This window comes from Staurois parvus, unplaced genomic scaffold (assembly GCF_062004578.1).
Source record: "Staurois parvus isolate SC_StPar_1 unplaced genomic scaffold, SC_StPar_1.0 ptg000222l, whole genome shotgun sequence".
NCBI lineage: Eukaryota > Metazoa > Chordata > Amphibia > Anura > Ranidae > Staurois > Staurois parvus.
In genome coordinates, this window is record NW_028318018.1 from 270,130 (window position 1) to 285,262 (window position 15,133).

The window sequence follows — 15,133 nt, forward strand, 5'->3', positions numbered from 1 at the left end:
TATTAGAGCGGTCACATGGGTGCGTTTCCGACACTGATTTCTATAGTAGTACATGTACTACTTTTGTGACGATTTGCATAGCTATCTGTGTCAGATGTCTTGCAAATCACAAGGAAATCGGCATCTTCACCGTACATCGCACAGTTTCTAAATTGGCTTTGATGTGATCGCGGTGTAAGGTCTTTTTCAGTGTTGCATGCGAGATGTGGTCATGTGACTGCCTTAACTCATGCGATAATCTGGAGTGAATTGTGCCCATAGGGCCAAGAAATATTGCCAATAGGGTTCCCTTTCACATCCCTGTTCAATGATCTGTTGTATGCTGCACAGGTACACTTCACTGTGGCTTTCTTTCTGACTCTGATTTGTGGGGCCTGTATACCAAGGGTTACCGCAGGTGGGAAGAGGATTCATCAGATGCAAACACTTTCTCTGACCCAATGAATGACAGTGGTGGGTGTGGCCTATGTTATATAAAAAGATGCAGTAGTGGCAAAATTTTGACTTGTACAGGCACATTATTTTCTGCATGTCCTTGTCTGTGGTGGTTTGGCGGAGGAAGAGATATTGCGGTGAATTGCCCCAGGCCACACTCACGCTGTGTTTTGATGTGGGTTGTAAATGTTTTGCATTTTTTTCCTTCTAAGGTGTGTTTGTGTGTTATTGTACAATGATTGTGTGTTTATTATCTTTGCATTGTAATCCTAACACATGTCAACTACTCTGCTCTTCCAAATCTGCACTTGGCTATAGTTTGCTTTATTTAGACTGAAATGCAGTTTTCAGACAAACATGGTGAGAAATGTATGTGTGGGGGATTTGGAGAGGTGGGAGGTGTTTTATTCTGGCACGTATGTATTTTTATATTGATATTTTGATCTGCAGCTTGTTTTGTGGATAGATAAGCCTATTACGTGATTCATATTAACCGTTTGTTTTCTGCTGTAACCTGTGAAAGCACAGTTCATTAGAAGTATCATCTTTTAGATTGTAAGCTCTTATGAGCAGGAACATTCTATTTTAGCAACATCAATCCTGCTTTTTTTTGTCCCACCAAGAAATTGAATGTACCTACTTGTTTCTGCTGTCCAAATAAATGTGGACTATGTATTTGATCAATAAACATTTGGACTATGTTTATTTTTTTTGGGGGGGGTTATTCCATGTTCAAGTTCAATATACTAGCACCCCTAACACTTATATTTTGCGAGCGATATAATATGTCCAAATCTAGCTTGTTAGAGCGCACATGCAAGTATGTCCAAACTAACCAACCAAAAGCCCCCTATTGCACCACAAGACCATGTTATTTACCAATGAATAGGTCGTGTTCAATGTGTATCTAGCTATTCTTTTTCTACAATCCTCTTAACAGTAATACATTGGACCCCCAATTTATGTTGACTTTGGGCCTTTACCGGCAAATATATATTCACCAATGTCATATACACAGTATAGCTGCAAGCATACATTCACCAATGTCATATACACAGTAGAGCTGCAAGCACACATTCACCAATGTCATATACACAGTATAGCTGCAAGCATACATTCACCAATGTCATATACGCAGTATAGCTGCAAGCATACATTCACCAATGTCATATACACAGTAGAGCTGCAAGCATACATTCACCAATGTCATATACACAGTAGAGCTGCAAGCATACATTCACCAATGTCATATACACAGTATAGCTGCAAGCATACATTCACCAATGTCATATACGCAGTAGAGCCGCAAACATACATTCACCAATGTCAATAACACAGTAGAGCCGCAAGCATACATTCACCAATGTCATATACACAATAGAGCCGCAAACATATATTTTTGAATGTCATATACACAGTGGAGCCACATGGAAAATTGCTATGGTGCACAAATAAACGCCAAGACGGCTATTGGAGGAGGCACTGGAGCAGCTGTCATACCACAAATACGTCATGATGTTGGCGGAGAGATGTTTGCACACACCCGGAAGTGGTAGTGGGGAGTGTGAGTGGATGGGAGTGTAGTTAGGAGAGTTTAGTGGTCATTTGCAAGTCTATTTTTTAGCTTTTTGAATTGTTCTTTTGTGGAATTCCAGACCACATCTGGACATGGCGAGATCACTGTTCTCCACTAAGGAGCTGATCCTCATTTGCAAGGGAAATATTACTAATAATTGTATTTTCAGTTGAAAACATGTCCAATTCCTAGACACATTGAGGTACATAGCAGAGGTTCAAGGTAATCCATAGAAGAAGTTGTGACGGTCGCGGTGTCAGACCCCCAGCCCTTCTCCCCAACTGTCACGTGCATAACAATGCCATGCTCAGCTGCACCCTGCACAAAGATTTTCCAGCCAATGGACCACAATCTATGTACCGCAACCTCAGAGCGATTGTTACTGGGTCAGGTTAATTATGCAATTGACCCTTCACACTGCCACCACCACCTTTTGTACAGAGTAGGAGGAAACTCGCCAATATTAGCAATAACACTGTGATGTTGGAATAAGCATCTGTATACACACTGTCACCGCAGGCAAATGTATGCAGAAGTTTAAAACACACAGTAGCGCTCTTCAGAGACAGGGATTCTTAGTTTGCATTAAAGAGCTTTAGAAACAGTTCAACACTTTTCAGAAAATAGGATTTATTACTAAAAAGGTCAAAATGGTGCAATAAAAATATTTACAGAAAAAGATGTAGCCAATATATATATATATATATATATATATATATATATATATATATATATACATACACAGTTGTGTTCAAAATAATAGCAGTGTGTTGAAAAAAGTGAATAAAGCTCAAAATCCTTCTAGTAGCTTTTATTTCCATCCACACAAATGCATTGGGAACACGACACATTCTATTCCAAATCACAACATGAAGAAAAATACATCAAATTTGTGTTGTTCCTCTAAAAAAATGGAAGAAAAGTGAATATTAGACGGTTCAAAAAAATCGCAGTGTTTGTATTCTTCTTTACAAACTCAAACATTCACTATATAAACTGAGAAATGTTTGAAGATTTTGCTTTCCTTTGAATGACTTCATGAATATTTGGTTGTAGTCGCACTGTTTCTGAGAACTGCTGTACATCTGTGTTGCATGGAGTCCCCCAACTTCTGGCCCCTGTGATCAGGTATTCCAGCCCAGGATGATTGGACCACATTCCACACTTCTTCTCTATTTCTTGGTTTGGCCTCAGAAACTGCATTTTTGATGTCACCCCACAAGTTTTCTATTGGATTAAGATCCGGGGATTGGTCTGGCCACTCCATAACGTCCATCTTGTTGGTCTGGAACCAAGATGTTGCACCTTTACTGGTGTGTTTGGGGTCGTTGTCTTGTTGGAACACCCATTTCAAGGGCATTTCCTCTTCAGCATAAGGCAGCATGACCTCTTCAAGTATTCTGATGTATTCAAACTGATCCATGATCCCTGGTATGCGATAAATAGGCCCAACACCGTAGTATGAGAAACATCCCCATATCATGATGCTTGCACCACCATGCTTCACGGTCTTCACAGTGTACTGTGGCTTGAATTCAGTTGAATTCAGTTGTGGCTTGAATTTGGGGTCGTCTGACAAACTGTCTCCGCCCACTAGACCCAAAAAGAACAATCTTACTTCCATCAGTCCACAAAATGTTGCACCATTTCTCTTTAGGCCAGTCAAAGTGCTCTTTGGCAGATTGTAACCTCTTCAGCACACGTCTTTTTCCCAACAGTGGGACTTTGCGGGGACTTCTTGCAGATAGCTTGGCTTCACATAGGTGTCTTCTAATTGTAACAGTCCTCACAGGGAACGTCACACCTTCTTTCATCTTCCTGGAGCTGATTGTTGGCTGAGTCCGCGCCATTTTGGCTATTCTTCTATCCATTCCAATGGTAGTTTTTCGCTTTCTTCCATGTCTTTCAGGTTTTGGTTGCCATTTTAAAGCATTTGCAATCATTTTAGCTGAGCAGCCGATCATTTTCTGCACTTCTTTATATGTTTTCCCCTCTCCAATCAACTTTTTAATCACGGTACGCTGTTCATCTGAACAATGTCTGGAACGACCCATTTTCCTCAGAATTTCAGAGAGAAATGCACTGTAACCAGCATGTCCAACATTTGCTGCCTTCCTTCCTTAAATAAGGGCAATAATTGCCACCTGTTTATCAAAGAATGAATGACCTCACTAATAGAACTCCACACTGCTATTATTTTGAACACGCCCCTTTCAATGAGTGATTTTATTTTACACTTTATGGCGATATAATTAGCATTTTGTATTTTATTGTTTTTATTGAGTATATATAATGTGGTTTATTGAGCGTCCTATTGCACCTTGGATCCCCCTCCCCTGTTTTTATGACCTGGTGTGACAACTGGGTTTTTTTTTATATTTTTTAGGCATCTGAGAAGATTTGTATAATCATCATTACAGTACATGATATATTACGAGTGATATTCATGTATTTGTTACTTACCTGAAGTTATCACATTTTCAATGTATACCATCCCTTTCATACAATGAATTTACATTTATTTATTTCATTTTTATGTACTGTCTCAGTCACCAGTACTAATTGTATCAGCTGCCAGATCGTTCATTGCAGCTCAGATGTTCTTTTGCCAATTTTCGGATGTCCTGCCTGTCATAGGTTGACTGTGTCAGAGTAGATTTATTCTGCAGTCACTAAAAATCCATGGTAAAATGGCACTGACGCGCCCACGCATGCACACTGGCCACACTTCGGCAAAATGGCAGCGACGCGGTGCACATGCGTGGACCGTATATGAACCCGATCTATAACTGTCAGGGCTTAGTTGATTTTCCTCTGAAGACGTGCGGTTGCACAAAAGGCCTCAGGAGATCAACTAGCTGTGACGTCTAGCCGCCGGAGCCACGAGCTGGTCCGGCGGCCATCTTTGAAATGGTCAATGTACCTGTCATCCCTTATATTTGATTACCGTTTCTGAATAAAATGAAGTGATTTTAATACTACTACACTATGGGCACAATCTTTATGGCTTCTTTATGGAGTCTGCAGAGCCTGTGAGGAGTACCAGTCTGAACAAGTACCCAGAGGAAGGGAATCCCTGTAAACAGGTGGCTGACCCTAAAGGAGACCTCTGGAGCTAAGCAGACATCTTCCACCGACCGCAGAGCTGCCCATTCCTAGACGGATGTTCTACAGATAAGCATCACACATCATCACCATTAGTCCCTAAGGAGGAATTTTTATATGCACATATTCGATGGTAAGTGCACAATCCTACCATTTTCAACATCTATTATCTACATTGGCGGATTTGAGGTTTATTCTTATAGAATGATTCCACCCCTCTAGTTTTATTTCAAGCGCTGCACTTTGTATTTTATTTTTCATCATACTTCTAAGGTGACCTGTGTAGTGTGGTGATGGCCCTCCTCTGGAGGTTCATGTTCTAAGGTGTCCTGTGTAGTGTGGTGATGGCGCCTCCTCTGGAGGTTCATGTTCTAAGGTGTCCTGTGTAGTGTGGTGATAGCGCCTCCTCTGGAGGTTCATGTTCTAAGGTGACCTGTGTAGTGTGGTGAGAGAGCCTCCTCTTGAGGTTCATGTTCTAAGGTGTCCTGTGTAGTGTGGTGATAGCGCCTCCTCTGGAGGTTCATGTTCTAAGGTGTCCTGTGTAGTGTGGTGATAGCGCGTCCTCTGGAGGTTCATGTTCTAAGGTGACCTGTGTAGTGTGGTGATAGCGCCTCCTCTGGAGGTTCATGTTCTAAGGTGACCTGTGTAGTGTGGTGATAGCGCCTCCTCTGGAGGTTCATGTTCTAAGTTGTCCTGTGTAGTGTGGTGATAGCGCCTCCTCTGGAGGTTCATGTTCTAAGGTGTCCTGTGTAGTGTGGTGATAGGGCCTCCTATGGAGGTTCATGTTCTAAGGTGTCCTGTGCAGAGTGGTGATAGCGCCTCCTCTGGAGGTTCATGTTCTAAGGTGTCCTGTGCAGTGTGGTGATAGGGCTTCCTATGGAGTTTCATGTTCTAAGGTGTCCTGCGTAGTGTGGTGATAGGGCCTCCTATGGAGGTTCATGTTCTAAGGTGTCCTGCGTAGTGTGGTGATAGGGCCTCCTCTGAAGGTTCATGTTCTAAGGTGTCCTGTGCAGTGTGGTGATAGCGCCTCCTCTGGAGGTTCATGTTCTAAGGTGTCCTGTGTAGTGTGGTGATAGCGCCTCCTCTGGAGGTTCATGTTCTAAGGCAGTGGTGGGCAACCTTTTTTTTCAACTGAGCCAAATCTCGCCAAAACCACGATTGAAATTTATTTTGAGAGCCACATTTTTAAAACTGAAAATACATAGGATGGTACACTGTTTTTAGTTTCAATAAGTTTTTATTGAGAATATTCTGCATACAAGTATCCACATAGGTCGGGAGGATACAAATAACACAACTAATAAAACAAAAACTTTAGAACGATATTATTTATCGATAACGTTAAATTCCGTAAAATTTGCCTTACAATGTAGAGAAAATTACATCCTGACAATGACTGACAAAGTCACAACCACTAATGTGAACATTGGCCTTGCATTTCCTTGGATAGTTTGAGTAAGTCAGGTTTGTATGTTGTTGTTTTTAATTTTAGGCACGATTCCAGGTTCTCATCGATGAGACGATTTCTCAATTTACTCTTGATAAGGTTCATGCTTGAAAATGATTGTTCGCATAAATATGTAGACCCGAACAAGGAAAGAACAGCAAACGCTAGCTTTTTTAGTTGATTAAATGAGTCAGGAATACTATTCCAGGTGTTAAAAATCAACATATCTTCCTTCTCCAGGTCTTTCAAAGCAGACCACTTGTTCTGTGAACTAAGTTCACATTTGTTTTTCTCCAATCTTTCTAAATCAGCACAAAGACGTTCAAATTTCGAGCTCCACAGTTCTTTGTTTTTTAAATCCAGCAATTGCATTTCAAAGTTGCCAATGTCGATATTAAAGGGAGAAAAATGTAATTCCGTTACAGTGGCATCCAGAGGTTTTTTAACAAAGGCCAACGTCGCTTTGCTGTTTCTGAATTCCTGAAACCTCTTGAGAAAAGCTTCCCTCATATTTAAAAGTGCTGTTTTAAAATAGGTAATGTCAATATCAGAATTATTTTCTTGGCAATGTTTCAACAGGCTTGGAAAGTGAATCAAAGTTTCTCTGTCAAAATCTTGAGCAAAAACAGATAATTTGTTTTCAAACGAAATAACTTCTTCTAACATCGAAAAAATTGTGTTTCCTTTCCCCTGTAGTTTATGATTAAGCTGATTTAGATGGGAAGTAACATCCACCATGAAATACAGTTTTTGGGTCCACTGATCGTTTGTTAATTCTGGATAGTGAACACCCTTCTCGAGGAAAAATGCTTTGATTTCTGATAATAAGGAAGCAAAATGTTTCAAAACGTTTCCTCTTGATAACCAACGTACCTTGTTATGCAGCAGAAGATCTGCGTACTCACTCTCAATTTCAACTAAAAATTCTTTAAATTGGCGATGATGAAGAGCTTTAGCTACAATGGAGTTGATCATCTTAGTCACCAATTCCATAACTTTGCACATTTCTTCTGGAAATGTCTGCGCACAAAGTGCTTCTTGATTTATGATGCAATGGTATGTAAGTATCTCGTGACTAATTTTTTCTTTCATAATAGCAACAAATCCATTTCTTACGCCGGTCATACTTTTTGCCCCGTCTGTTGCAATTGAGACGATTTTATCAAGTGGAATATGATATTTTTCAATGCAACCAATTACAGCATTTGCTATATCCTCTCCACGTGTTTGACCTTTCAGTGGCAATAATCCTAAAAGTTCTTCTTTGGGACCTGTAGCTGACATAAATCTTACAAAAAGTGAAACTTGAGCTGTATCATTTAAGTCACAAGACTCGTCAACTGCTATTGATAAAGCTGAAACCACTTTAAGATCATCAACTTGTTGGTTGGTTATATTGGAAGACATTTTGGCTGTTCTATCCTTCACTGTTTTAGCAGACAATGACAACTCTTTAATTGTTTTTAGAATTTCTTCTTTGTTCTTAAAATCCCTGAATAACTCTTCTGATGCACTTATAAAACAACGTTTTATGTATTCGCCATCTGTATATGGTTTGCCTCTCTTAGCAATCTCTTGACTAACCGCAAAACTTGCAAAATTAACATAGTTGGAAGACTGCACCCGCTGATTAAACGCAGAACTTGATTTTTCTTGACTCTTCAGAAGTTCCTCAACTGCTTTCTTCCTTGCATCACCAACAGGATATTTATTACTAAAGGACAAGTGTTTTGTTGTAAAGTGTCTCTCCAAATTAGATTTTTTGTTATGCGCCAATTTTTCTTTACAAATAAGACAGGTCGGAAAGCCACTTACGTTCTGAAACGCGAAAGTCTCGGTCCATTCCACTTTAAATTCACGGTTTTCGTCTTCCGTTTTTCGTTGTTTTTTCTTTGTAGCCATGTCAAACAGGGCACCTATAAAAATGTTTCATTTTAAAATAAAGCCACCAACACCAAACCGGCATCCTTAATCACATAAAAGAAGTAATATTGGATGACGCACTGTTATTTATCTGTGGAAGACGCACTGTTATGGGGGATCTGTGGATGACGCACTGTTATTTATCTGTGGAAGACGCACTGTTATTTATCTGTGGAAGACGCACTGTTATGGGGGATCTGTGGATGACGCACTGTTATGGGGGATCTGTGGATGACGCACTGGTATTTATCTGTGGATGACGCATATATGGCATCTTATGTGTGTGTAAATAGTATTATAAAATGAGTGGGGCTCATCATGGATATTTTAAGCAGGGTTCTCCACCTTGATGGATACACCCAAACAGTAGGCAAGAAGTAAAAGTAATAAAACAGGCATGCACACATTGCACTGGCTCTGCAGTCAAGTTGAATAAAAGTAAAAAATGACAACATAAAATGAAATAAAAATCAAGATACAAATAAAAAAGTACATATAAAAGTATGTGAAAACACACTCAAATAGTCCTCACTGGTACTGTTATATATTGACCTCAGAACCTGGCCACTAACTTATTTTGTTGGCTCCTAGATTACGATATTCCGCAATTTTATGTCCACAACCCCCTTTTCACATCAACCCTTTTTATGTCAATCCCACAATGTCACATTTCTGCCCCTCCATGTCACACTTCTCCCCTCGTGTCACATTTCACCCCCTCATGTCACATTTCTCCCCCTCGTGTCACATTTCTCCCCCTCGTGTCACATTTCTCCCCCCTCATGTCGCATTTCCCCCCCCCCATGATGGCCATCACGCCTTTCTTTTTACCCTGCCCTGTTCACATCTCTCATTTCCATAGTTAGGCACACTTAATTCATAATCACCACCCCCCCCTCCCATGATGGCCATCAGTCACCCCTTTCTTTTTGCCCTGTTCACAGTTCACATCTCTCATATGAGTACATAATTCATAATTATCCCCCCCCTCCATGATGGCCATCAGTCACCCCTTTCATTTGTCTCTCCCTGGCCCTGCCCACATCTCTCATTTCCAAGTTCCAGAGGCATATAGTTCATATTCATCCCCTCCCCCCCTCCATTCCCCCCCAACCCTTCCTTTTTCTGTCACAGAAATTGAGTCCCCAGAGGCAGGCAGGCCAGGCCATTGCTACACCTACCGGATGACACGCTGCTGATTTGGGAGGCACAGTCTTCTTCTGAGGGCAGCAGACAGAGAGAGGATGCTGCCTCGCCGCCGCGGCGCTACACAGAAATACACGCCCCCCCTATACCACATGACCCGACTGGAGCTGTGTAGAGCCGGCCGCCGGGGCTGCACACAGGGCGCGCACTGACAGAGGCTAGCTGCAGAGTCCTGACTTTTGGGGCGACCGCCCGAGAGGAGGGAGGGGAGCAGGCGCCCGGCCCACAGAAGAGCCGCATTAAAGTGTGTAAAGAGCCGCATGTGGCTCGCGAGCCACGGCTTGCCGACCACTGTTCTAAGGTGTCCTGTGTAGAGTGGTGATAGCGCCTCCTCTGGAGGTTCATGTACTGAAGGATCGTCCACCTTTATGCTTTTCCTTCCAAAAACACTATTTTATCTCACCAAAATGTATTCTCTTTTTTCATTGATAAGTGTTTGTACAAATCTGCTAGGCCTTCCCTAAGTTTCCTCCCCAAATCAGAATACAATGAAAGTGTTGTGAATGCAGATAACAATCTCTCTGCATCTCCAATATCCTTCTCCAATGATAACATCTGTTTATTATATTCCGGAGCCAATATGGACATCTTTTGCTGTGAGCATGATTGTAGGCTTTCCTCCCGTTCCCTCTTGAATTGCTCACTTATTTTTTCAATGTTGGGAAAGATCTGGATCCTCCACCCAAGTGGGTTGATCTTTTCTCGGGCATACTTATCGAATGTTTTAATATGACAAAAAAGTGCCGATTTCTTTTCCAAGAGCTTTCCCAACCTCAAAAACAGCGAATACATTTCTGTTTCAGTTTGTTCCTTCAGGGAAAAGTCCGCCTGATAAGAAGACATCAAATGTAGCCATTCTTGACCCCGGAACTCATATTGATGGATCCACAATCCCATTCCAACAAATGTAACACTTCAATGGCAGAGGATGTGCATTGTACAGAGGGAAACATGTAAATAATATTCTTTGTAATGTGTAAACGATGATCGCGTTCCTTCATTGTTATATTTAATAAAAGCTCTTTTCTTATTATCTATCGCTTTTGTAACTTTGGCCGTAAGCCACATAGGTTGGATTTGTAGCCTTTTATACTTGTTGCCCATGGGAATATATTTTGCAGTGTGGTCACATACAGTCTTTTTGAAGAACTCCCATTTCTGTGTTGTGTTCATCGATGCCAATATTCCCTAACCATCTAAGTCATGGAAAGCAGATCTCAGCCTTTAAAAATTAGCTCTTAAAATTCAGCATTTTTATTTTTCCCGTATGTGCTCGCTGTTTACAGCTAACAATAAATGAAATCATGTTATGGTCACTGCTACCCAGATAATCTTTTATATGGACATTCGTAATAAGCTCTGCATGTTTGGAGATGACCAGGTCCAGCAGAGCATCATTCCTAGTTGGGGCTTCTATGAACTGGACCATAGAATTGTCCTGTAGTAGGTTTACACATTCCTGTCTTTTAACTGTTCCTGTAGTACCATTACTCCAGTCAATTTCCAGGTAGTTCCCATCCCCCATTATTATCACTGTCCCAGCCCTTGCAGCCCTTTCCATCTTTGCGAGGAGCGGAGTCTCCACCTCCTCATTAACACTGGGAGGCCTATAACAAAATACAATGATGACCTTTGTAGTACGCCCCCCCATGTGCAGTTCCACCCAGGGACAGACTGACTATTTGGAAACTCGTGTACTGCCCGAGGGCCCGGGGTAAGTAGGGGGACCCACGAGATGCCCCTGGTACCTTTTTCATTAGCTATTTTGAGTTTGGGCAAGGACAAAGTGGCCCCATGATCCCCTATTGCCCGGGGGCACCAGGAGTTGTCAGTCCACCCCTGGTTCCACCCATAATACTTCAGCCTCATTACACTCTCCATCAACTAGGTCCTCTTTCACACTCGCTCTGAGATCACTTCTCACATAGAGACAGACACCACCACCTTTCCTATTTCCCCCGTCTCTCCGAAAGAGAACCTAGCCAGGAATATGAATGGCCCAGTCATGTGAGGAATGAAGCCAAGATTCAGCAATACCAATTCAATCCTAGTTCTCTTCATGCACCAAACCTTCCAACTCACCTATTGTGCTGGGCAGACTTCTGGCATTGGTGAGCAAACACTTTCATTCACCGACACCTTGTTTACACGGATTTTGTGTATTTTTTATTTTCATACAAATGGTACCAATTCCACTGGTTATTTGTAACATGGGAACCTTCTTATCATCTGCCATAGCCCTCCCCCCATCTTTTCCCATTCCACCCCCCAATAAGTACTGACCCCTGTCTGATCTGTCTACCCTGTTATAATCCCTGATGTACAGGAAGACAGGACTTCAGTGAGGAACATTTCCCTCACTCAGGACAGGAAAGTAGCTTCTCCCCCGTATGAGATCTTTGATGTATGTAAACATGGGACTTCTGTGAAAAACATTTCCCACACTCAGGACAAGAATATGGCTTCTCTCCTGTGTGAGATCTCTGATGTGTGTAAAGATTGGACTTCACTGAAAAACATTTCCCGCACTCAAGACAAGAATACGGCTTCTCCCCTGTGTGAGATCTCTGATGTCTGTAAAGATTGGATTTATCTGAAAAACACTTTCCACACTCAGGACAGGAAAGTGGCTTCTCCCCCATGTGAGATCTTTGATGTGTGTAAAGATGGGACTTCACTGAAAAACATTTCCCGCACTCAGGACAGGAATATGGCTTATCCCCCGTGTGAGATTTCTGATGTGTGTAAAGACTGGACTTCACTGAAAAACATTTCCCACACTCAGGACAAGAATACGGCTTCTCTCCCTTGTGAGATCTTTGATGTGTGTAAAGATGGCACTTCTGTGAAAAACATTTCCCACACTCAGGACAGGAAAATGGCTTTTCCCTCGTGTGACATCTCTTATGTCTGTGAAGACTGGACTTATCTGAAAAACATTTTCCACACTCAGGACAGGAATACGGCTTCTCACCTGTGTGGGATCTTTGATGTGTGTAAAGACTGGTCTTCTCTGAAAAACTTTTCCCACACTCAGGACAGGAATACGGCTTCTCACCTGTGTGAGATCTTTGATGTGTGTAAAGATGGGACTTCTGTGAAAAACATTGCCCGCACTCTGGACAGGAATACGGCTTCTCCCCCGTATGAGATCTCTGATGTTTATGAAGATTGGACATCTCTGAAAAACATTTCCCACACTCAGGACAGGAGTACGGCTTCTCCCCCGTGTGAGATCTCTGATGTGTTTGAAGACTGGAATTATGTGAAAAACATTTCCCACACTCAGGACAGGAATACGGCTTTTCCCCTGTGTGAGATCTTTGATGTCTGTAAAGATCAGACTTCCTTGAAAAACATTTCCCGCACTCAGGACAGGAATATGACTTCTCCCCTGTGTGAGATCTATGATGTCTGTAAAGACTGGACTTCAATGAAAAACCCTTCCCGCACTCAGGACAGGAGAACCTCTTCCCTGTTGGAAGGCCGGCCCGGTCCTGCACAGTCTGAGGTTCCTCAGGATACGAGGAATCCGATGGTCCATCTACACTGGGTGGTGCCGGATGGACATTGGAGGGAGCCGGGTTTTCTCCTGGACTATACTGTGTGATGTCCTCATCTTCTACTTTCCAGTCTGGAGACAAAGTGAGACAATCCTCGGAGGTTTTCCTCATCTCCCGGCCATGGACTAAAATACAAAGACAAAGAGGATTACTAGACAGGAGCTGATTGGTTCCCCCAAACCAGGACTCTGCCCACATCAGGCAGCTTGGTCTCTGAGGAGCTTACAATTCCACCCTCAAGGGAACTAGGAAATGGCTCCTCTGATCTCCTACCAGGTCATTTCTTTATTCATGGACCTTAGTCAGAGAGTGAGGAAACAACCAGAACTGTCTTTTATAGGAGGGACAGTGATGAGGGGATTATAGGACGAGGGTCCCCACCCCCTCTATCACTCATCACCATCTTCCCAACACAAGAAGTACTGCACTTCCTTATTTAGTCCATGATTTAGTCATGAAGAACAGCGGGGCTGAGCCCCACCAGAGGTCAGAGAGTGAGGATGGGGGGAGAACAACCAAGATGAAGACTGGACTGATCCTGAAGACCACCATCATTGGGGTATTGACTCCTCCCTCATTATCGCTTTCTGTTTAAGGGTCCAAAGTTGGAGGATGTTATCACATTATTATCACCATGTAAAAGTCTGTGCTCCAATCACATCATTCGATATAAAATGTCCAGGTGGGAGGAAATGGGGGGAACAAAAGACAATCCATATTATGTGTATATATAGCAGTGGGGGGAGGGGGGAGAGCAGAAGTCAGGAGTATGTAATGTACAACATAGAATATATAGTGCAGGGGTCAGGAGTATGTAATGTACAATAGGATATATAGTGCAGGGGTCAGGAGGATGTAATGTACAACATAGAGTATATAGTGCAGGGGTCAGGAGTATGTAATGTACAACAGAGTATATAGTGCAGGGGTCAGGAGTATATAATGTACAACAGAGTATATAGTGCAGGGGTCAGGAGTATATAATGTACAACAGAGTATATAGAGCAGGGGTCAGGAGTATGTAATGTACAACAGAGTATATAGTGCGGGGGTCAGGAGTATGTAATGTACAACATAGAGTATATAGTGCAGGGGTCAGGAGTATGTAATGTACAACATAGAGTATATAGTGTGGGGGTCAGGAGTATGTAATGTACAACACACGAGTATATAGTGCAGGGGTCAGGAGTATGTAATGTACAACATAGAGTATATAGTGCAGGGGTCAGGAGTATGTAATGTGCAACATAGAGTATATAGTGCAGGGGTCAGGAGTATGTAATGTGCAACATAGAGTATATAGTGCAGGGGTCAGGAGTATGTAATGTACAACATGGAGTATATAGTGCAGGGGTCAGGAGTATGTAATGTACAACATAGAGTATATAGTGCAGGGGTCAGGAGTATGTAATGTGCAACATAGAGTATATAGTGCAGGGGTCAGGAGTATGTAATGTACAACATGGAGTATATAGTGCAGGGGTCAGGAGTATGTAATGTACAATATAAATTATACAGTGTAAGGGTCAGGACTCATAATATTTGTATTCAGTAATCAGTGGAAGATTAAATGTTTACTGTAGACAAGTTGCAGAGATCCCACACCGCTGCCTCCCATCTCCTGAGACTGCACTCAGTGACTTGGGTCTGAGACACTACAGACATATCCCTCCACCCGGCACAGCCAGCAGACCACAGAGTAAGTAATCCTGGGAGAATTGTTCTGTCAGAGATCTTACTAGACGCGGTCATGAAAAAGAAGATCCAAGACACACCCCAGGTGCCTAGGTCTAGTAATGTCTATGGTGAAATGAAGATTTTGCTGCCAGCTGAACCCCAGAATCTCCAGAAATCCAGTCTAGATACATAAATTTAAAC

At 42.2% G+C, this 15,133-nt stretch overlaps 2 protein-coding genes across 2 annotated transcripts in view; both read right to left on the bottom strand.

Annotated features, from left to right (window-relative positions):
* Positions 1–6,530: 6,530 nt before the first annotated feature.
* LOC149460660 (general transcription factor II-I repeat domain-containing protein 2A-like) lies at positions 6,531–8,465 on the bottom strand. The gene has a single exon (XM_089679358.1). The coding sequence runs from the start codon at positions 8,463–8,465 to the stop codon at positions 6,531–6,533; it is 1,935 nt and encodes a 644-aa protein (XP_089535484.1).
* A 2,458-nt stretch (positions 8,466–10,923) lies between these two features.
* LOC149460661 (uncharacterized) overlaps positions 10,924–15,133 on the bottom strand; it is a 269,888-nt gene continuing 265,678 nt past the window's right edge. Inside the window, exon 3 of the mRNA XM_089679336.1 lies at positions 10,924–13,077. Within this exon, the coding sequence (XP_089535462.1) occupies positions 12,050–13,077 (1,028 nt within the window). The 3' untranslated portion in view covers positions 10,924–12,049. The remainder of the gene's footprint in view (positions 13,078–15,133) is intronic.

What these genes read in the sequence shown, in the direction of transcription:
- LOC149460660 (XM_089679358.1), bottom strand. Translation starts at nt 8,465, where the DNA reads ATGGCTACAAAGAAAAAACAACGAAAAACGGAAGACGAAAACCGTGAA.